The sequence below is a fragment of the Kogia breviceps genome, chromosome 5 (genome assembly GCF_026419965.1).
Source record: "Kogia breviceps isolate mKogBre1 chromosome 5, mKogBre1 haplotype 1, whole genome shotgun sequence".
NCBI classification, from domain to species: Eukaryota; Metazoa; Chordata; class Mammalia; order Artiodactyla; family Physeteridae; genus Kogia; species Kogia breviceps.
This window is the reverse complement of record NC_081314.1, coordinates 115,743,176-115,766,372: the sequence shown is the minus strand read 5'-3', so window position 1 is coordinate 115,766,372 and position 23,197 is coordinate 115,743,176. Positions and strand designations below refer to the sequence as shown.

General features: G+C 35.5%; 1 protein-coding gene across 1 annotated transcript in view; it reads right to left on the bottom strand.

Annotated features, from left to right (window-relative positions):
- Positions 1 to 23,197, bottom strand: part of GBE1 (1,4-alpha-glucan branching enzyme 1) — a 304,227-nt gene that overhangs the window by 58,425 nt on the left and 222,605 nt on the right. Inside the window, exons 11-12 of the mRNA XM_059065713.2 lie at positions 20,527 to 20,637; positions 17,630 to 17,801 (exon numbers count right to left, since the gene is read on the bottom strand). Coding sequence (XP_058921696.1) covers positions 17,630 to 17,801; positions 20,527 to 20,637 — 283 coding nt within the window. The remainder of the gene's footprint in view (positions 1 to 17,629; positions 17,802 to 20,526; positions 20,638 to 23,197) is intronic.

Genomic DNA, 23,197 nt, shown 5'->3' with positions numbered 1-23,197 from the left:
AATATCTTCCAAGGGAATAAGAACTCTCATCAATACCACTGTTAGGAAGAATATGAGGCCAATGTCTTTGTCTCATTTTACAAAAAGAACATTTAGTTACATGGGAATGGCCCATGTAACTAAATAGTAGACTTTTAGAGTAGACACCTAAAAAGTCTGCCAGGACGTTTTATGTATCTACTCTAAAAGTAGAATCTACACATCAAACTAGAAAACTAAAACAATTATCCTTGAGATACTATTGATACTTTGAGATAAACAGTATCTAGTGGGTGACACTTGAACAGCCTAGAGTTACAATGAATAATACAGTGTTTTTTGACCTTTTTGTCATTATTGCCCCCTGACCTATGACACACACACACACACACAGACACACACACACAAGCCTTTTAAGATATTTTTTTCCTAATTGTTTCCACCCCGTGAAATTTAAATACTGCAGATCTACTGCATATCTGTTTAAATATGCTATGATGCTCTGGAGGGCAATAACGATTATAATATCTAAGTTTTCTTTGCCCTCCCTTAAGGATCAATTTTCACCCCCATTGGGGTGATAGCACCCTCTTGAGAATGCATAAATAAGGCATGTTTGTGAAATCAGGAAGATAGGCATGTTGCTGAAAATAAGTGCATGCATACTTCTCCGTGTAGAGAAGACACATGCTGTATGAATCAGGTAGTCAAGGAATTGTTTGATTATACATCTTCCGGGAGTATATAAAAAGAGCATACCTGGTCCATGTGATCACTGCCCCCTGGATTTTATTGCCATCAAGCTCATTTTAGCAGTTGTCAGAAAAGTCTGGCACTCACTTTGTTACACAGAAGAAACTAACACAACATTGGGAAAAAAAAAAAGAGAAGAAGAAAGAAAAAAAAGAGAAGTCTGGCTCTAAAAATATTGGGAGTGACTAACAAATATGGTTAACAGTAGCTTTCCAATCTTGCAAGCAAAAGAACATGTTTGACTATTTTTATTTATTTATTCTGCTAATATTTCTTTGGCTTCATTTATAGGAGAGTCCATATACACACAGAATTTAAAAGTCTCCTAATTAAATGAGAGAGTCCTATTAGTTCACATAGCTTTCAGAAGACCTTGCTTTAATAAATAAAGTGCTTTTCAAAAAGTCAATAAATAGATTTTTCAAAACGTACCGGGCTTATAAATGTTTATTTGCTCAACATGTAATAATTACGTTCTGTCATACTATTATTTTAAAGTCTATAGCTAGGCATAAAATAAGCTGATCTTTAAAACAATATGTTAAATGCACAGCATTTTTACATTATAATAAAGAAAAAGAAAATATAAAATGTGGAATGAATTGTTAACTACATAATGTAATTATATCTTTTATTAAACTGTAGATAATATATTGGAATAATCCACGATATCTGAATGTCTTCTCATTTGTGGAAAGGTGTTATTAAGTATAACATGAAACTTTCACTTATGACTTTTATATAATCGTAATGTATGTAAGATTAAAGTATTGAAAAGGTGTGGATTATATAGGTTTCCAAACTTTTATTTTTGTTATCTTTTCATCCCCAAATGGTCATCTCAGCACATCTCAAAATGGAACCTCTGGATGATGGTGGTTTTGTGGATGTTGGTGAAGTTCAAACACCTATCATTAATTTTTGGTTTTTTTTTTTTTAATTCCTTCACATTCCAAGTGTCTTTTTTTTTTTTGGCGGTACGTGGGCCTCTCACTGCTGTGGCCTCTCCTGTTGCGGAGCACAGGCTCCGGACGCGCAGGCTCAGCGGCCATGGCTCACGGACCCAGCCGCTCCGTGGCATGTGGGATCTTCCCGGACCGGGGCACGAACCCGTATCCCCTGCATCGGCAGGCGGACTCTCAACCACTGCGCCACCAGGGAAGCCCCCCAAGTGTCTTTATTTTAATCACAGGCACCCCCTCCAGCTTTATTAAGATATAATTGATATATAACATTGTATCAGTTTAAGGTGTACAATGTGTTGATTTGATGTACTTATATATTGCAAAATGATTACCGCCAGAGCTTTTGTTAATACCTCTACTGGGCCACATAATTACTATTTTATTTTTGTAGTGAGAACATTTAAGATCTACTCTCTTAGAAACTTTCAAGTATATAGTACACTATTATTAACTGTATTCACCATGCTGTACATTAGATTTCCAGACTTGTCTTATAACTGAAATTTTGTACCCTCTGACTAATATCTCCCCATTTCCCTGCCCCTACCCAGTCATAAGCTTTTTTTTGCTTGATCGCTGTCCTTTATTTTTTTTAACTTTAAAAAAATCATATTTTATTTTTTATTTATTATTTTTAAAAATAAATTTATTTTATTTATTTTTGGGTGCGTTGGGTCTTCATTGCTGTGTGCAGGCTTTCTCTAGTTGCGGTGAATAGGGGCTACTCTTCGTTGTGGTGCATGGGCTTCGCATTGCAGTGGCTTCTGTTGTTGTGGGGCACAGGGTCTAGGTGCGTAGGCTTCAGTAGTTGTGGCACTCCAGCTCTAGGGCACAGGCACAGTAGTTGTGGCGCACAGGCTTAGCTGCTCCGCGGCATGTGGGATCTTCCCACACCAGAGCTCGAACCAGTGTCCCCTGCATTGGCAGGCGGATTCTTAACCACTGTGCCACCAGGGAAGCCCCGTTAGTTTTTTTAAAAAGTAATTCAGGGCTTCCCTGGTGGCGCAGTGGTTGAGAATCCGCCTGCCGATGCAGGAGACACGGGTTCGTGCCCTGGTCCGGGAAGATCCCACATGCCGCGGAGCAACTAAGCCCGTGAGCCATGGCCGCTGAGCCTGTGCGTCCGGAGCCTGTGCTCCGCAACGGGAGAGGCCACAACAGTGAGAGGCCCGCATACTGAAAAAAAAAAAAAAAAAAAAAAAAAAAAAAAACTAAAAAGTAATTCATAAGGGTCTATTAGACAATGGCGTACATACAAAGATGCAGAGCAGTTTCTGGATTGTTTCTCTCAAGCTATAAAATTCCTCTATAAAAACTGAAAGTTGACATTTTTAAAGTTTAATAGTATAAGCTTTTTAGTTAATTTTCAATACATTCCCTAAATATGTTTTTAAAGGGCAGATAACTATTGTATTGTAGACTTTCTATAATATAGTTATGAACTGTTTAGGCTGTAAAAGTTATGCTGTCATTCTTTTTAATTTATAATTTATGCTTCTACAGGTACAACTTACCTTAAGCAACTTAATGATATGAAAATGTTTTCATGAAAGACAAATCAGGTGGTAATTCTTTGCTATATTACAGAATTCTTTAAAATAACACATTTTCAATTGCATCTCAAATTATTCATTTTCAAACTCTAAATTAAAGAAAACTTTTCCAAATGATAGTTACTTCATAATGTGTTATGCCTATACTACCTATATTTTTAAAACTGCTTCAATCAAGCACCTGGATCATTTTTGAATTATGAAATAAAATGCAGAGGTTGATTCAAACTTGCACAAAGAAACGTATCTTTTTTATGACCTACATAGACCAAAAATTTCAAGTGCTATTATTTGATTACTTTGGATATAAATATGCAGTAAGAATAATTTACCTAAGTAATATAATGATAGTTTTAGCCTTATATTACATAACTTAGGTGGAATTAACAATTAAATTTCTCTTTCATTTTGAGGCAATAATCAGAGGTATCCTAGTATTCGTATGGCTCTGGAAAATGGCAGTTTTATTTTCCTCATAATCTTCAGAAAAATCTTTTTTTTTTTAATGAAGTAAATGATTTTGAACCCATCCACAAGAGATACATCCAATTTATTGATTGATGTGAATAGTGTGGAAAGAACTGAGACCTACAATTTTAAACCAATTTTAAAGAACTCCAGTGACAGAAGATCTCGCAGTGCTATATTTAGTGTGAGGTCACTGCCCCCTCAAATCCAACTCTCACAGTTTTAGTCCAGTAACATATCTAAACTGTGGATCTGACAATGTCAATCTCCTGTAAAACCCTTCAATAGCTCTCTATGACCTGGCCTCTCTCTCATCATTCATGTCCGAAATTAATATGTCCCTCATTCTGTTTCACCTTCTTAGCTTTTCGTAGTCACCATTCCAGTGAGGGACACTCATAGAGCATCAGGATAGAGAGGGATCAGGCACTTTAAACTGAACCCTCTTTCTGCAGGACACCCTCCCTTATAGCCCACCATTTCGAGTATCAGTTTAGTGTTCTTCCCTGGGGTACTCACACTTCTCAATGCGGATCTTGAAGGTGACATTTATCACCCAACACACTTACGGCTATCTGGCTTTGTCAGTCTCCTTCCTGGACACTATGCTCCGCGAGCTAATGCCTACGTCTTCTCTTTGTAAGATAGGTCCTAGGCTGGTACCTGACCTTGCAGTAGGTGCTGAATCACTGTAGAATGAAGGAAGCATAGGGGACTAACAAGTCATTTGTAAGACTGGCTTGAAATTTGAGAATAAGTTACTTTCTCCTTTGATTTGTTTCAGATTGCTGCACAATATAAAATTTGGTTTGTTATTTTCCTCTTTGACTTACCTCCTCTGGAGGGATGTCTATAGCTAGAGATTTACCAACATCACTGACAATCTTAGCATACATTTCAGGTAAAATAATAATAGAGTTGGCCCTCCGTATCCCAGGATGCAGAAACCACGCATACAGAAGACTGTACTGCGTGATTGTGATTTTACGTAAGGGACCTGAACATCTTTATATTTTGCTATCCTTGAGGGTCCTGGAAGCAACCCCTGCCCCCTCACGGGAACTGAGGGCTGACTATATTGGCTCATATGAAGTAGTGTGAGGCAGACAGAGCTGTGCTCAAATTCTGGCTCTTGTATTGATCTGAACAAGCCACTTAGCCTTTCATGTCCTTTACGTGTAAAATGAAGGCAATCATTCCTACCTCTCAGGATGGCAACACAGGTTTAAATGAGATATTATATGTAAAGCACTTACTGTACTGCCTTGCTCAGGGTAAATATTCAAGATATTGGAGCTAGTTTAAGACCAGCATGTTCAAGGACTGTCAAATGAAGACAAGTCACCCAAATAATACGCATGCCCCCAATCCCTCAAGGAAAATATATTCCCAAAGAGAAACCTATGTCTCTCCAGTGAGAAAGGAAAAAGAAAAATTACTATATTTCCCAAGGAATTTAATCTCTCTACTACTAACTGAGATCAGTGTATATATTTCACCATCCTGCTTTGTTTGGGGGAGTGAGGTGGGGTGGAGAGTTAAAACACAGATAATGATCTAAAGTCTTAGAGGCAACGAAATTCACCTTCTAAATCCTATCTCCTGTTGGCAAGTTGCTCAGGAGAAATGCTGTCAGAGCAGATTATTTGTGTTTAGAGCAGTCACCATCACATCTCAAGAGATGACAGCCATACATAGCTCACCAGCTCTAGTAATATATAATCAACCACCTTTTGCATCCTACGGTTATAAGGATTTTTACAGCCTGCTTGAATAATACTGGAAAAGTCAGCCATTCAGTCTTTTAGCTAAAATAAACTCTCTGATCAATCCTGTTTGGAAGGAAGATCTGGGGGTTTCTTGGTAACCTCTAGAAGCCTATGAAAAGTTCTAAAAGGTTGTGAGCCAAATAACAAGGCTTACTATATGGTAAAAGTGGAGAGAAGAGAATTAGTAAAGGAGAGAAATGATTCAAGAGCCTAACGCCACAGCAAAAATATTGTGACGTGTAACGAAAATCCATACCATGGGGCCAGTGGGGGAGAGTGGGATGCTTATTCATTTATTGGCATATCCTTTAGGCAGATTCCACCAATAAGATGAGGTTATCACCCAGGTGGGCCTTTGGGATTGGATAAGGGTGAGGCTTAGTTAAAGATATAACTAAATTAGGAATCCAGGGCTAGGTATGATGTCCATTATATATTAATTTATCTGCACTCACATGTCCTAGGATAATACCTTATTTTTTCCCTTCTTAGGAAGATGAGCAATTTGACAGAGGATCCTGGACCTAGCTGACTCCCTGAGTTTAGAGGATTCTTCTGTGGGACACTGAAGCTCATAGAAATGAGGCTTTGGAGTTCTTTTAAAATGCTAGGTAACAAAGTAACAAAGAAGGTTTGATGAAATTTCTATGTTTCTAAATAATGTTAAATTACATAGTTCCTCCATTCTGCAAACTCCACCATCTACAACTCAACAATGGAGCGAGAGAAGTTTATATACCAAACTTTTAACCCGGGGCTATGTGGATAGTGAGTTCATTCAATGTTTTATATATATATATATGCATACATACACATACATATACACACACAGTATACATACAGTGTGTGTTTGTGTGTGTGTTTTTGTGTGTGTAGTAGCCTAAGAGCAAAGAATTCAGATATTAACTTTAGAAAAAATTGTGCTCTTTTCACTGGGCCTTATTTTAAGGTCCAGGCCCACTTTATTGTATTGTTACATTAGGAAATCTGCTATGCAGCCTACATGTTGAACTTCCTATTTGTGATTATCTCACCTTGAGGATAGAGAGATGAAAAGAAAAATAAGTGTCTCCCTTATGTGGGAATTTTCTTTCTTTATAAAGATATGATCATATACCTTCTCCAGGAGAAAAGTCAGTGCCCTAGATGGTAAGTTTTGGCTTAAAATCCATAACACATGAGGAATAATATTCCATTGGTTAGCATGTTCTGCACAGAAGAACAATCTCATTTTCCCAGCAAGCCTCTCTAATGAAATAAACATTTGAACCAAGAGTAATAATTAATATCTCTACTTTCTGATGCAGTTTTAGAGCAATAAACCAAAGAGAGAAAAAAATTCTTGTTTCTGGTGTAAAAGGCTTAGAGGCAAATGACCAGAGAGCAGCAGACCTTGCTTAGATGGATAAAGACTGGGGTCCTGCAGTGGGTCTCATCTTATTGCTTTAACCATTTCTTTGGAACTTCAGTAGGAGGTCAGACCAGCTGAACAGTAGTTTAGGGAGAATCATTACCACCACACCCAATAACACCACTGACAACCACACAGACCTCAAAAGAAGAAATGCAGGGACTTATACAGATATCCTACCCTAAGATCAAGATGGGAAGAATTAAGGAGACATAGGTTCAATTGCTTCTGTTTTCCTCTCAACATCCAGATTACTAGTAGACCCTTTTCCTATGTGTAAAGGGTGTGATGTATTCAACTTGAACAATGTGAGTGGGCTAGAGAAAAATGTGGATAAATTGCATCAGAAACATTCTTCACCAGGTTAAGATGAACTTCTCTAAAGTGACTCTTCTCCCAGGTTATAATCGTCAGCAAGGATTTGAAGGTTCTTGTGTGAAAATTAACCTGTCAGAAAGAACACTTCTGGTACTGAGTGGGGTATTTAAATCACGTCGGGAAAGGGACAGGCGAGTCCCTCAGCTAGCCCCCGGTGATCCCAGCACAGTCTGGATCTGTCTGTCTTTGGCCCAACTTTCATTTTTGCATTTCCTTCCCGTCAGTGAATCTCTATGTTATATCTCCACAAATTAATCACTTTGTGAGATTTTTTTAAAAACCACTAGTGTCACAGCCTCACGATCGCTGACTCTGGCGTGAAAGGTTCATGAGGCTCAGGGTTCAGTATTTTAAAGATCCCCGGGTAACTGCAGCAGCACTTCCTTCTTAGACCCATGCTGTACTCATGGTAAGTTCTCAACAAATGCCAGCCAAAATTGGTTACCAGTGTGCTGTGAATCAAATCAGGGCCATTACTTTTAAGTCTATGCCATTTAAAATAGATTCTATTTGTGTCTCTGAGCATTTTAACAGGGCTTCAAGCCATTTACAGCTGCTCATATTGAGAATTTTGCAGTTTTTCACAGCTCAGTTTTACAGACTTCTCCTAGCTGTGTCACATTCAGTAAACTTGCCTCAACAAGCTAAGAGAAAATGCCAAAAATCAGCACTCCTACTGTTCAGCAGAGTGTATTTTGTCCTCTTATAACTGCTTCAATTCCAGCACTTAGCAGGAAGACATTTAAATTTTTATTGTATTCCTATCTATCAGAAAAAAGAAGCATTTACAAGTTTGACACTAAACAATCACAGATGGAAGATGTGAAGTAGGGCCACACATTTTACACGGAAGTATAATGTAGCTATCACTAAACGCAGACCGACACAAAATCCATCCAACTCTCCCTGTGGCTTTAGGGAGAATGTAACATATTCATTAAAGAATGTCCCACAGAATTTCAAATGTCAAAATACAATATAATCATATTGAGAAAATCCTTCAAATTTAGTAATGGAAATTTCAAAATACTGCTGAGAGAGAAAATTGCCAGTTTGTAATTATGCCTCTTTCTCTGCAGGTACCACTCATTACAGAAACTAGGAAAACATCACGGTAATGAGATTCCTAAACAAGAAAGTAATAAAAACAGATGTACGCATACCAGATGACCACGCTGTTAATAAAAGATAGTTTACTCCATTGTCATGATTTTAGTCTGTTTATAAATAGAGAAAATAATATAAGAAAAGTAGAAAAGGCTTCTCATTTAAATTTTATCTGTTGATAAAAATCTTTTTGAGAAAGCTTCTCAATACCAACCAGGAAAACTCCAGAAGCAGCCCCATTCCTGTTTGCCTTGTTTGCTATGGGAAGTCCAAGTCCAGCCTCCTGGTCCTTCATTGGCCCTTCACTGACAGTTGGACTCACAACATACCCATCATCTGTCCCAACTTCCCTTCCTTGTACTGTGCCCTCTATGATTTCTGTTCTGGAACCAGAGAACTTTCCTATATCTTTTACATCCTCTTGGAATTCTCTCTTTACTTCCTAGCCTTAAGGAATCTTTAAAAAATTCCAAAGCCCAGGCTACAGCCAAGGCCAATTCAATCACAATTTCTAGTATTTTTTGAAACTCTCCAGGTCGTTCCAGTGTGCAACTTTGAGAATCAGTGATTTATGGGTTCTCTATCATGTCAGTTATTTTCTAATACTTTCAAAACCCCTCCCTCTTTTGACAGATGCCTGACAAAATTCCAACCCTTGATCAACTATGGCCTTCTAGGGAAAAAAAAAATGTCACACAACAAAGAGGTCGATTTGGCTTATAATCTTGATTACAAATCTCAAATGAGCATTCAGTATTTCCTAGATATCCTACTACAGTTCTCTAGTATTTTCACACCTGAAGATGTCTATTTCATACTTCTACTATTTTTCTCAAAAGTCTCTTACTCCTTCCACTCTCAAATGATGACCTCACTGATAATATAAAAGCTATCAAGCATGAACTTCTTTGCCTTCACACAACTCTACCTACATCCAGAAACTGACATGAAAACAATTGGTTTAACTGAATGAGTGAATAAATTCATGAGGGAACAAATCAATGAGTCCCAATGATTCCAGATTATTTCTGACATTTCAGTTTTATGCAGTAACAGATGATGTCATGGGGAATATGTATTTTATGATTACAACATGAGTTTTCAGTTTTCTGGACTACCATGCCATATAATAGTAGTGAAGCATTGTTAGTTTTGTTGATTTTAACCCTGGTAGTTCAGTACTTTTTAAATGAGAAATTGGAATCACTTATGTTTTGAGATAAACCCAGAGAGTTACATGGAGCATTAAATTTTCTAATGGAATGAAGGTGTACTCATTTAGAAAATGGTATTCTATAACATAGAGTACCCAGGAGGAAAAAGAAAATGGTAACTGGGAAGGCAAAGCTTCTGTTGCAAGAATGATTCTTACTTTAGTTCAAAGGCTTTCTGAACAAGTGGAACATGAACATGACAGTATTAAATGTGATTCAGATCACTCTGCATCTGAATCTCTATCTATATATGATGAAACTCAAGAAAATGAAGTCAAGTTGCTTAAAAAGACTTTCTTCAAGTTATAAGATGCTTGGTTATGTGAAAAGGAAAATATTTGGAGTTAGCTGTCCAATGTAACCTTCTCCTACCATTGCCCAGTCTAGGATAGGATTACAAAGAGCTTTCTGAAGAGCCAGAAACTTTTTCACAGAAACTGACTTGGAACTAACTCGATGATGGCAACATTTTAATTCACGTTATTTTTGAAATTCAAATCTTTAAAAATGATTAAATAATATTATTTAGTTTTTAAATTTGAGATTAAATTTTCATCATTTTGTTTGGATAGCTGATTCTTAAGATTACATATGTCTGCCAATATTTTAAATCAGCAAGATATGTGCTTAATACTTAGATTTTAATTTATACTTTACTTGATATTTTAAAATATGTACATGTTTATATTTTAAATGAATTAAATACTTAGGTTCTTCTCTTTTTCTAGAATTCTAAGCAGTCTTTAATAAGGAATACCAGCAATGCATTATTTTGGTATTTCAGTTGACTCTTGAAATATGACAATGTTTATCCACTAGTAACTTATAGTTGGCCCTCCATATGCTTAGTGCCTCCACATCTGTAGATCCAACCAACCACTTAGTTTGTAGTACTGTAGTACTAAATATTGAAAAATATTCATGTATGAGTGGACACTTGTGGTTCAAAATTGCATTGTTCAAGGGTCAACTGTATCTGGAATTAATACTGCAGCATCAGTATTGGTGTTTTTTTCCCAGTACACAATTACTGGACATAGTAGCCCATTTGCCTGCCTGGCCACACCTCTCTATAGCAGTTCCTGACAAGTCACGTGACAAGGCCCTGCGACTACTCCCTCTGCCTCAGTAAGCTGGGTTAGGAAATGGTAGCACTTCTAAGATAACCAGAGAACCACCAGAAAATGGGGCAAAATATATCATTAACCACAGTTTCTTCTTCTTTGAATTGCTTTAGCAGCTTATCCACATACAAGTATAGGCATAGTGAGGAAATACTGTGGGTTCAGTTCCAGACTACCTCAATAATGTGAATATAGCAATACCGTGAGTCACACAAATCGTTTGGTTTCTCAGTGCATATAAAAGTTACATTTACACTATACTATAGTCTATAGTAATAGCATTATTTCTAAACACAATGTACATATCTTAATTTTAAAAATAGTGTATTGATAAAAAGTGCTAACCATCATCTGAACCTTTGGCAAGCTGTAGTAGTAACATTAAAACAAATGAAAACCACAATGAGATATCACCAAACACCTGTCAGAATGGCTATCATCAAAAAGTCTACAAATAACAAATGTTGGTGAGGATGCGGAGAGAAGGGAACCCTAGTACACTGCTGGTGGGGATGTAAATTGGTGAAGCCACTATGGAAAACAGTATGGAGGTTCCTCAGAAAACTAAAAATAGAACTACCATATGATCCAGCAATTCCAATCCTGGGAATATATCTGAAGAAAATGAAAACACTAATTTGAAAAGATAACATGCACCCCAATGTTCATAGCAGCATTGTTTATAACAGCCAAGATATGGAAGCAACCTTAGGGTCCATCAACAGATGAATGGATAAAGAAGATGTGATACAAAAAATATATATACACACACACACAATGGAATATTAGTCAGACATAAAAAAGAATGAAATTCTGCCATTTGCAACAATGTGAATGGACCCAGAAGGTATTATGCTTAGTGAAATGTCAGACAGAGAAAGACAAATACTCTGTTATCACTTATATATGGAATCTAAAATATGAAACCAACAAATGAATATAAAAAAACAGAAACAGACTCATAAATTAGTGGTTACCAGTGGGGAAATGGAGGTGGGGGGCAAAATAAGGGTAGGAGATTAAGAGATACGTATTAAATAAATAAGCTACAAGGATATATTGTACAGCTCAGGGAAATATAGCCATTATTTTGTAATAAGTTTAAGTAGAGTATAATCTATAAAAATATTGAATCACTATGTTATATACCTGAAACTAATATAACACTGTAAATCAACTATACTTCAATTTAAAAAAGAGCACTGATCACAGATCACCATAACAAATATAATAATAATGAAAATGTTTGAAATGCTGCGAGAATTATGAAAATGGGATAGATACAGAAAGTGAGCAAAGGCTGTTGGAAAAATTGTGCCCATAGACTTGTTCAATGCAAGGTTGCCACAAACCTTCAATTTGTAAAAAACACAATATCTGTGAAGTACAATAAAGTGAAGCACAGTGAAACAAGGTATGCCTGCAACATATATTCACTGAGGTCATCCTATGTGTAAAGCAGATGTTTTTCATTCTATATTTATTTTTAACCAACAATTAAACATTAAATAGCCACTGATTATAAAATAGCATAGACATATCCACATAGATTATCAATAATCACATCTTATTTTTCTAATCTGTCTCCTTTTAGTTATATTACAAATAGATTAAAAAAATAAACCATAAAGCTATTAAACCATCAGTCAATACCAGGCCTTTCTTACTGAAGAGTTCATGATGTTTTAAAGTGATTGAAAACCACATTTTTTTCATTACACTTGCCAATCAATGAATGATGTCTAAATTGATTTCTTCGGGCCCCAGTTTTTTCATTTATTTGAAGTTTAATATTCCCAACTGACTTTAATCTCACTCCATTGCTTCAGTCCTACTCCTTCTTAGACTTTCCCTAAGTTTGTCATATGGCTTTCTTGTGCCTTTCTATTTTTCTATGTTTGCCTGGCTTGAAGCAGTTCATAAATTCCAACAATCTAATCTCTTAACCCAGTTTCCTACATATTTACATGACATTCTCTGCTTATCTCTATCACTGTATCTAGTGAATGTACCAGGACAGAGATACTTGTCTGCTTACTTGTCTGGATCCCCTTTTGGGTTTTGAGACCTTGAGGGCAAGAACTCTTTTTCACCCAGGAATATCCACCACTTAGCAACACCTGGTACATAGTAGATACATATAAATGTCTGAAGCATGAAGGAATGTTATAAATTGTGTTAAAACACATTCTAGAATGTGTTATAAATATATTAAGTATATAGTTTAAATTGATATATATGTCAAATTCACTAACTTTTTAAACAAGTTGCTTTATATCAATCTACCTCTCTCTCTCTCTCTCTCTCTCTCTCTCTCTCGCTCCCTCCCTTCCTCCCTCTTTCTGTGTAAAATAAATCTCAGCACAGCCATGCCAGAAAAACATATTAAGCTTTATACAATACTCACACACACTCATACACAGATACCATATAATATATAATAAATGTTAACTGATTAATATCATATTGGCTTATCCTAGAAATGAGAATCAAGGCAAACATCACACCTCTTCATACATGAAAGTTAAGTAAGATGTTTTAGCAGCAGCATTCAGCAGACAGCACTATGAATTAAAAAAATAATCTTAACTCTTAGTGAGATATGCTAAAGAAATGGCTTAATTTCTGTATAATTAACCACATAATACCACCTAGGAAAATGTCATTTGATTTTTAACAAAGAATTACTGCCTTTACTGATGTTTTCAAGAGGGAATGAATTAAATATTTTAAGAAACTTTTACATTAAACAATATACCATCAGATAAGATTCTAAAGAAACACTCTTGGATGGAATTGAAATATCAGCGTTTAGGACCCATATATTCAATGGAATAGCTAGTAATATTAAAAATAGTAATAGCAAATTTAACTTAAAGTTAAATTAAATTTAAATAAACTTTAACTATGAGTTATGTGCCTGGCAATATTCTAAGTCTTGTGTACGTATTAAATCATTTCACCCTGAAAACAATCCTCTGAGGCAAGCACTACTCCATTCTACCACTGAGCAAACAAAGGCACAGAGTAATGATGCTCCTTACGCAGCTCACACAGCTAAGCTTGGATTCCCATCGAGATCGCTTTCTTAACCAATATGCTCTACCTTTTCTCTAAAAGATATTTATTAACCATATTTTGGTAGCTAATCTATACACTGATCTAATAATAATTTTCATTTCTAATTTTTTCACATTGTTAATAGAATGAAAAGACAATCAGCTGCTGTCATTTTCTAGTTGTACAATATTAGGTGTGTCCCTTTTCCTCTCTGAGTTGTAGCTTTAGTAAAATGGGACTTGGCACATCTACCTAGATACCTGAATATTCTTCTTTCACCCCATGTTTCTTTGCAAGCCAGACAGTATAAAAAAAAATTTTTATGAAGATAGAGTTAGATGAGGCATATGAAAATGTTTTAGAAAATATAGCATGCTATGTCAATATAAATTTACTTTTATTAATATTTATTATCTCTTATGATCAATGATATAAAAATATAAAAGTAATTTAACTATCCCTGCTCCCCTCTTCTATATTTGATCCTTTCATATGATGATATGGTGGAAGAATAAGAAATATAAACCTATTTATTCATAATCAATTAAAATAACCTAGCAAATTAAAAAAAAAAATCATAGCAAATACTCCTCTGGCTTTAACCAGAGTGAAGGAAGTTTTTTAAACTCAAAATTACAAGTATATAGGACAAAAACAAATAAAATAAAACAAATCAGCCAAACTGGTATCATTGTGAGAGAATTCATATTGATCTTAATTATTTTTGATAAACAGAACACATATCTAAATGCCTGATGAATTTAGGTAAATATATTTAAATGAAAAACTACAAAAGTATGTTGTTTTCTTACTTATTTTAAATCATTCTTTCTCTACTAGAGGGAAATAAAAATAAAATTCCAGAAAGCTAGTAAGTTTTAAAATGCCTAAAACATGAGTAAACAACCAGATTGCTCCTTAGTCTTGAATTTCTTAAATTGATCTTTTTAAAAATTATTTTCTTACATGCCACTTGAAAAAAAACACAAAACTTTCCTTAAAACTACAACTGGTGATTGCAGCTAATGAACTACTGCTAAAAATAATTACAAGGTAATTATATATATGCATATACGTATATATATATATAAATATATAAAATATCCTTTTTCAGAAAAATGTGAAAGTCTTGTGATGTGCTAGATACTGTGCTAATTGCTACTAGTTCATGAAGATATAATAATGAATAAGATACAGATGACCCCTGTTTTCATTCAGTTTTAAATGTTTCAAGGCAGCTATATATTTAATAGTTTTTTAAAATGTAATTTTGTTATGTGCCACAAAGGGTAGGTATAGGGTAATATAAAAATGTATAATAGGTAAAACTAGTGAAGTTTGAGGCTTTAGAAAAGACTTCCCTAAGGAAAAAAGATTTGCAAATGAAGGATTTTGTCACATATGGCGGGGGTATCTGAGTAGAGTGATTTCAAGAGGGGAGAACAGAAAAATTACAGAATTCAGAGTGGAAGGAAGTTGGTACATTCATTGAACTGAAAGAAGGCTTGCTTGACTGGAGCAGAGCCATCAACGGGGAGACCCATGGGAGACCATTCATGCAAGGCTTAGAGGTCAGCTGGAGGACACTGCAGCCATTGAAGCCATTCAGCAGGAGAGTGCCATGATCAGAAAGTGGAAAAAAATATTTAAAGTCACGATAGTTCACGAGGAAATATTAAATTTCATAAAACAACATCAATAATCAGAAATTATAAAGACTGGAGATTACTGGTTTCAAAGTTAGTAGAGAAATGCTAGATTTAGAAAAGTCATTGAGACAGAAGGAATTTTTTAAAAGTGCTACATTGGAGTTAAACATTATAAGCCATTTGAAGGACAAATGTAAGAAGAAAACTTCAAAAGATCTTTGAGTCCTGTATCAAAGAATAATTTCAAAATTATATTTGATACCACAAATATGGTCAATTTACAGACCTTATAGAGAGATGCTAGAAATAATTATGTTTATTTAGTTGTGTTACTATTGAAAGTTCCATGGGAAGAGTTTCCAAAACAGAATAGCATCTTAGCCATCCTCAGGTTGAATATATACAGTTAAGATTATATTAATATAAACATTTCACAACATTTATGAGATTACTGGAGATTTGTTAAGATCTTAGCTGTCCATGATCCATTTTTACCCTCAGGGAAAATATTGACCAAGACTCAAGAAACAGTTCTCATTATGAATTTTCATCAGACCTTTTTTAATCTGAAAGTTATCAATATTAAATTAACTAGGGCCATTAATTCTCTGTCATCTGCAGATAGTTTTGTTTTACTCTGATGCTCTGTTGTATGCTACGGGCTAGAATTGTCTTCAACAAAGGACAGTCTCAGGAAAAGGACTCTATCAGGTACCTCAAACTACTGACACTCTCAACTCTTTGCTATAGGCTTCTGAGCTGATATTGCTTACACAACTTCCAAAGTAAAGCAGTAAACTAAGTCAGGATTACTAGAATTCTCGGATGCAGTGGGCTTCAAGAATTAATGACAGGACTAACAGCATGAAATCAGAGGTCTTATTTGATTTTATTTCTCTAACAGGAAAGTTGTTTTAGTTTCCACATATATAAGGAAGCTCTTTCATTTTCTTTTTAATCTATCTATATACACTACAACAATTTAATAAACCCTGCTTTTGTAAATGAAATAAAACATTAAAAAATCTCTCACTTTACATGGTGACATAGTTGTTTACCTAAGTTCATTGACTCCACCTTTTCATCAAGATATAATTGAATAAACTGTGCGACTAAGGCCTTACTGGAAAAGCCATACCCGTGAATGATGTTCATTGTGTGAAGGAGGACTAGTTGCGTTTTAGGAACTGAGGCCGGTTTTACTTATGAATACAATGCCTGCAAAGTCCACCCAGGAAGCCCAGCCTGGTGCCTGAAAGACAAAGTGCAGTCTCACACGTCATAAGGGCCACTTCCTGACAGGTTGGGAATATTAACAAATTTTGGTGATCCTGAGAGGAGAGGGATGCACTGAAAGGTACAGGTTGTACAGGTGAAATCTGGTATATGGTTTATTGGGTCTGGCTTCCTAATCTCAAGTTAGTAAACAATAGAGACTTTGAAAAGTCCAATCTGAGATTTTTAAATAAAAATTTCCAGATAGAAATGAATTAATCTGAAGCTCTACAGCTTTTATTGTAGAAAAATGTCAGTCTCCCACATGCATTTTGCAGTCTTTCCAGCTCTCTCTAACCTAAAAACGGGTGAAATTTCCTAAAACTCAAATGGTCATAGTTGACCAAATAGAACTGAAAATGGTATTAGTTGATTTTTATATTTTATCATTCAAGATCCTTCAGACAACAATGACCTTTGAATATTCATACTTTCCTATTTTTTAAAATAAATGTATATTTTTGTCCATCACAATATCTTGGGCATTGGCTTCCACATTTATAATACAAGTATACTGGTACACAATTACCTCAAAGAAGACCAATAATATTAGCTCAATATGCTATGACATGACAATTATATCCTTCTTATGTTCAATGTATTACAAACACTACAATAACAAACTCAATGATCAAATTCAGAATAATAATTCTGCTTAAAAAAAGTTCACCCCACTTATTGACAACAATATTAAATAAAATACCAGCCATTAGATTACTTTTGCATCATGTATTAGTATAACAATAATCTTAAAGTAATTTAATTTTTACAGTTTACACACGACAGTGCTTTAAAGAAATAAAGTTATAATTTTCTATTTTAAACCTGAACAACCAAACCAAAATATTCTACATAACTTATGTCATATATAATATTAGTTAACATTTTAAACACAGATTAGATATACGTTCAGCTCATACTTACCCATGAAATTGAGATAGCCTTCTCCGCCGAGTGCATGAGTAATGAGTCGAATCATTTTATGAAGCTGTATTCCACGATCAATAACTGGAGTAAACGGGGTTAGAACACTCATGTTGGTATACATTTCAGCATCCATCAACCAAAATGCCAGCGTCTTATCCCCAACGAGTGCCTATAAAAATAAAAGTCACCGAGATAAATGCAAATAATAGGTACTAAGCAGCTGGGATTTATACTAGAATAACATGTAATTATACAGAATGGAAACAATGCAGAAGAGGTGTGTGAATTAATATTAATATCATGTATTTTCCAACAGTCACTATGCTGAAGGTGAGCTGATGAAATACATGAGAGATCTCATGTATCTATGTTTCTTTCATTTTTAAAATAGCTTGGTGAAAAACTCATGATCAGCTACCTGAATAGTTGTTATAATAAGCTGATGCTTCACATTTTTTGAAGTTAGAATAAACATGTATTTTAATGTTGAGAATATTAACAGATAATATCTTGCATATCATGATTTTATTGTTTTGAAAGAATGGAAGAGTTTCCTAAAAGTAATTTATATGTATATGCATTTATATTTATATAGATGTATTTATATATATAAAATATGTATATAAATATATTACAATGGACCCTCTCCCCTTCAGCAGGAAATTAACAACTTTTTCTTAAAATGTAAAATTTGCTTTCTCATTATATTTGCCATCTAATCTAAAATTAATTTGTTTTATATGAAAATATAATAGTTGACAAATGGGGCAGGTTAACTCAGAAACACCCTGAGCAGCAGAAGAGGCCTCTTAACAATCTGAATTATTTATGGTGAAAACCAGCTAACTAATGCCAAATGTTATTTAGTGACAAAAAATTATATATAGTGAAACATAGAGACTAAACCATAATCTCCTCACCCTATTACTGTACGATTATTTACATTTTTACAAAAATATTTTAACTTATAAACCTATTTTAATCTCTAAGCTATTTTCACATATGTATTCATATTTATAATTTTTATCAGCTTTAAAATTCAGTATACATTTGCTTTTATAGAAAGAACTATGCAATTTGCATCTTTTTGTACATTCCCGACAATGTGTAATACAAGACAGAATTATGTGGATCTTTAAAGTATGAAATAATTCTTGGTAAATCCATACTGTTTCTGTACATTTGGGGAGAAAAATTATGAAATTAACCTACCAGTTTCATCTTCAATTTGTTTATTCCACTCATTTATTTATTCTTTTATTCATTCATATAAAATATACATATATTGGGAGCTCAAAACATGCTACAACTGCTAGGAGTTTGTAATAGAAAGATATAATTTATGCATTCATTTTAATTTTCATATTGTTATGTATTTAGCAAGGGATTGCCCCATCCTTAAATTAATACTATTCATTTCTTATCTCGTTACGTTGTGGTTCTGGTTTCTTCATAGGTATTTATTTGATCTGCTCCACAGCCAATTTAAGTTGAAAAGAAAGTACTGCTCCAACTAGGAAGATGCAAAACTTAATATATGTCTACTTTATGAGTGAGCAAACTTTCTGTACAGGCCAAACAGTACATAGTGTAGGTATTGTGGGCTCCTTCCTCAGTCTCAACTACTTAAATATACCATTATGGCTCAAAAGCAGCCATAGACAATAGGTGAGTGAATGAACATGGCTGTATTCTAATTACCTGTACAAAAACAAGCAGCAGACAGAATTTGGCCCATGGGCCTTGGTAGCTGACCTCTGGTCTACTTATACTTTCTTAATAGTTAAAGGAGACCCCTGAAAAACTAGTGTCTACCTTAAATTGTCAATTTCTGCTGAAATACCAGAGGAGCTTATAGTTTTAACTTTAATTTTCTGAATACATATACTGCAAATAATTTCAGAAAGTTTTACTGCCTTTTTAATGTATAACGAGTTCATTTTATGTTGTTTATGATGGTTCATAGGCTTTATATAACTAAATGGCCTTTTCCTGCATTTATTTATGTTTCAGTGACTACTAGGAGTAGCACAGTGCTAAGGCTGGAAATACAAAGGTATCAGAAACAAATTTTCTGCTTAAAATGTGATGAGAAAGTGAACAATGGGGAAACCATGTTTTCCCTGTACGGATGAAGGCTTCAGGGAGAATATGTCTGAGCCAGGGCATCAGGTCTTTACACGAGCGTCCCAGGTGACGTAGGCATTTGCAGGTGTGTGGGGAAAAGTACAAGATTGGAGCAAGATTGACCTACTCAGGAATGGGTGGAAAATGAACAGTATTGAAGAATAGAACTCTTGGAGGGTTGGGCAGACAATAAACTTTGGCATGGGCCAGGATATGACAGGCTGTGAATGAGAAGCTTTAACCAAAAGATCTGGGTTGACAAAATTAGCTTTGCCCTTTGGAAAATACCTCGGACTGCATTACAGAGGATGGACTAAAATCAAGAGGGACAGAGGTCAGGGCGATCAATCAGCAAAAGATTTCAGTGGCTGAGGGAAAAAATGATGAAAGCTTGTGAAAAGGCCTAAAAGAAAATCTTTAGAAGGAAACCTAAAATGGAAATTAAAATTAACCTGGATTAGCACCAACATTCCTCTTGTAACAACAAAGGAAAACATGTAAGATAACACTTGAAACTGTCATTCACAATCATTTAATTACAGTTTGGCAGGGTAAAAGTGGTATGCATTTTGAAGCTGGGATTTATGGATCTACAAAATAATTTTAAAATGTTTTTTCAAGTATGAATAGTTGTCACATAAAATAGACAGATAACACATTACATTAACTGTATTAAACTATAGAAATTTATACTGTGATATGTTTATAATTAGGTATGTTAATAAATACAGACAGAGACAGAATGGTTTATACACATATTAATTTACCTGATCATGGCTCTCTGCATAAGCAATGGACTTTTCAAGGTAGCGTCTGTTTGTGAGTGTATACACTATATTGCCCATATTCCAATCTTCATCTTTATATTCTTTAAGTAACTAAATAAAAGACAAAAAATAATTCCAATACACTATTATCATCCTTACTTTAAATCCCAGTCTGAGGGTATACATCCTATCAATCCAAATTATTTAAGATGCAGATATAAGCACACCCACAGAGCAAAAAATATCTTTGTCAAAACTTTTACTGAAATCTCAGCTTTTTTTTTTTTTTCCCCCCCTCTACAGTACGCAGGCCTCTCACTGTTGTGGCCTCTCCCGTCGCGGAGCACATGCTCCGGACACGCAGGCTCAGCGGCATGTGCGGTCTTCCCAGACCGGGGCACGAACCCGTGTCCCCTGCATTGGCAGGCGGATTCTCAACCACTGCGCCACCAGGGAAGCCGTGAAAGCACAGCTTTTATACAGACTATCCAAATGACAGTGGTGTTGCCTGTGTGTGTGCATGTGTTTGTTTTTCTGCAGATGATTTGATCACTGCATTTTAGGATTTTTGTAACCTTTTTCCTCTGTAATAGCTGCTACCTCTTGATTAATGACCACAGTGAAGTATTGTTGTGCAGTATGTCATTCCGCAACTTCCACAAGGTAGAGATATACTTGCTACGTTTTTAGGTTTGAATGAAAAAAAAAAAATTAGCAAGAATAATGTCTTGTTCCATTCTTTAAAAAAAATGAAAACAACTGTCGTTTCAAAGTGTAAAGCCTAATTATCATGAAATAATTATCATCTTAACAGACCACACATTTTTGTTTCCACTTCAGTTGCTACTCAGTCTCCAGTGTGGCTTCTGCGCCACTAACACCTCTTCAGTGCAAATGACCTTGCCAAAATCTCAGACTATGATTGTCTCCTAGGTCAGTAATTGCTCTTTCTTAGGCAAATGCTTGCAGTACATGATGATAATGCTGACCCTACCCCTTCCATGAAATGCTTTCCTTCTTAGTCTACCATTGCGAAACTCTTGATTGTTTTGTTTTGCCACCACTCTAGACATCCTGTAAAATCCCTTCCTCTGCCTATCCTATAAAAGCTGGTGTTTCTCAGAGTTAATAGCGGAAAAATAGCCTGCTCTTTTACTCAATGCGTTCTTTCTAAGTGGGTTCATTTCTCTTGTCCAAAAGTGTCAACGGCATATGCTGATAGAAGCAGAATTCTAAAATGGTCCCTATGATTCCGGCTCCCTCAGATTCACATCTTTGTATAATCCTTAACCTGGTGTGTGGGAGGGTCCTTTGAATACAATTGGGTGTCTTTAGAAGAAACTGTGAGATAATAACAGTAATGTTTTAAGTTGCTAAATTTGTGGTAGTTTGTTACACAACAATAGAAAATTAATGAAGATTTTGGTACAAGAAATGGGGTTCCAGCCTGCTTGTATCTTCCTTTGCATGTTTTTTTTTTTTTTTTTGGCTCAGTGGAATTCAGAGGTGCTTAGCCATTCTGCATAATTGCACTGTGAATCACTGAGCACCAGAGGACAGGCTGTATTAGGCAGGCTAATGGCCATCCACAGGTGTTTACATCCTAATACCCAGAGTCTGTGAATATGTCACCTTACATGGCAAAAAGGACTTTAGAGATATGTTGAAGTTAAGGACATTGAGATGGGTAGATTATCCTGGATTATCTGGATGGGCCGAATGTTAACTGCAGGCATCTTTCTTAAAAGTTGCCTGAGGGCTTCCCTGGTGGCGCAGTGGTTGAGAGTCCGCCTGCCGATGCAGGGGACACGGGTTCGTGCCCCGGTCCGGGAAGATCCCACATGCCGCGGAGCAGCTGGGCCCGTGAGCCGTGGCCGCTGAGCCTGCGCGTCCGGAGCCTGTGCTCCGCAACGGGAGAGGCCACAACAGTGAGAGGCCCGCATACCGTAAAAAATAAATTAAAAAAAAAAAAAAAAAAAAAAAAAAAAAGTTGCCTGAATTGTCAGAGTAAGAGAGAGATTTGAAGATGCTACCCTGCTGGCTTTGAGGATGGGGGAAGGGACCATGGACCAAGGAATACAGGAATACAGGTCCATGCTTTTACAGGCTTTTAGAAGGTAGAAAAGTCAAGGAAACAGAGCCTCCAAAAGGAATGCATCCTTACTAATGCCTTGATTTTAGCTTAGTAAGACCCATTTCAGATTTGTGACTATATGACAGTAAATTTGTGTTATTTTAAGACACTAAGTTTGTGGTACTTAGATACAGCAACAATTTGAAACTAATGTATAGACCTATACATATATGCCCAATTAAGTTCCACTATTGTATAAAAACAATTCAATGGAAGTAGGTTCAATGGACTTTTCAACAAATCATGCTGAATGAGTTAGACATCTACAGGCAAAAGAAAAACAGAAAAAAACCCTTACATGTTGACTGAACAAAAACTAACTCAAATGGACTATGGGTTTAAATATAAAAGTAAAACTATAAAATGTTTAATAGAAAACATAGGTGAGTCAAATAATTCTTAGGCTTGTCACCAAAAGAGATGTCTAAAAGGAAAAAAAAAAAGATAAATTGGCCTTCATCAAATTTAAAGGAAACAAAGAACTTTTGTTCTGTGCAAGTCCACATGCAGAGGATGAAAAGACAAGCAAAGACTGGG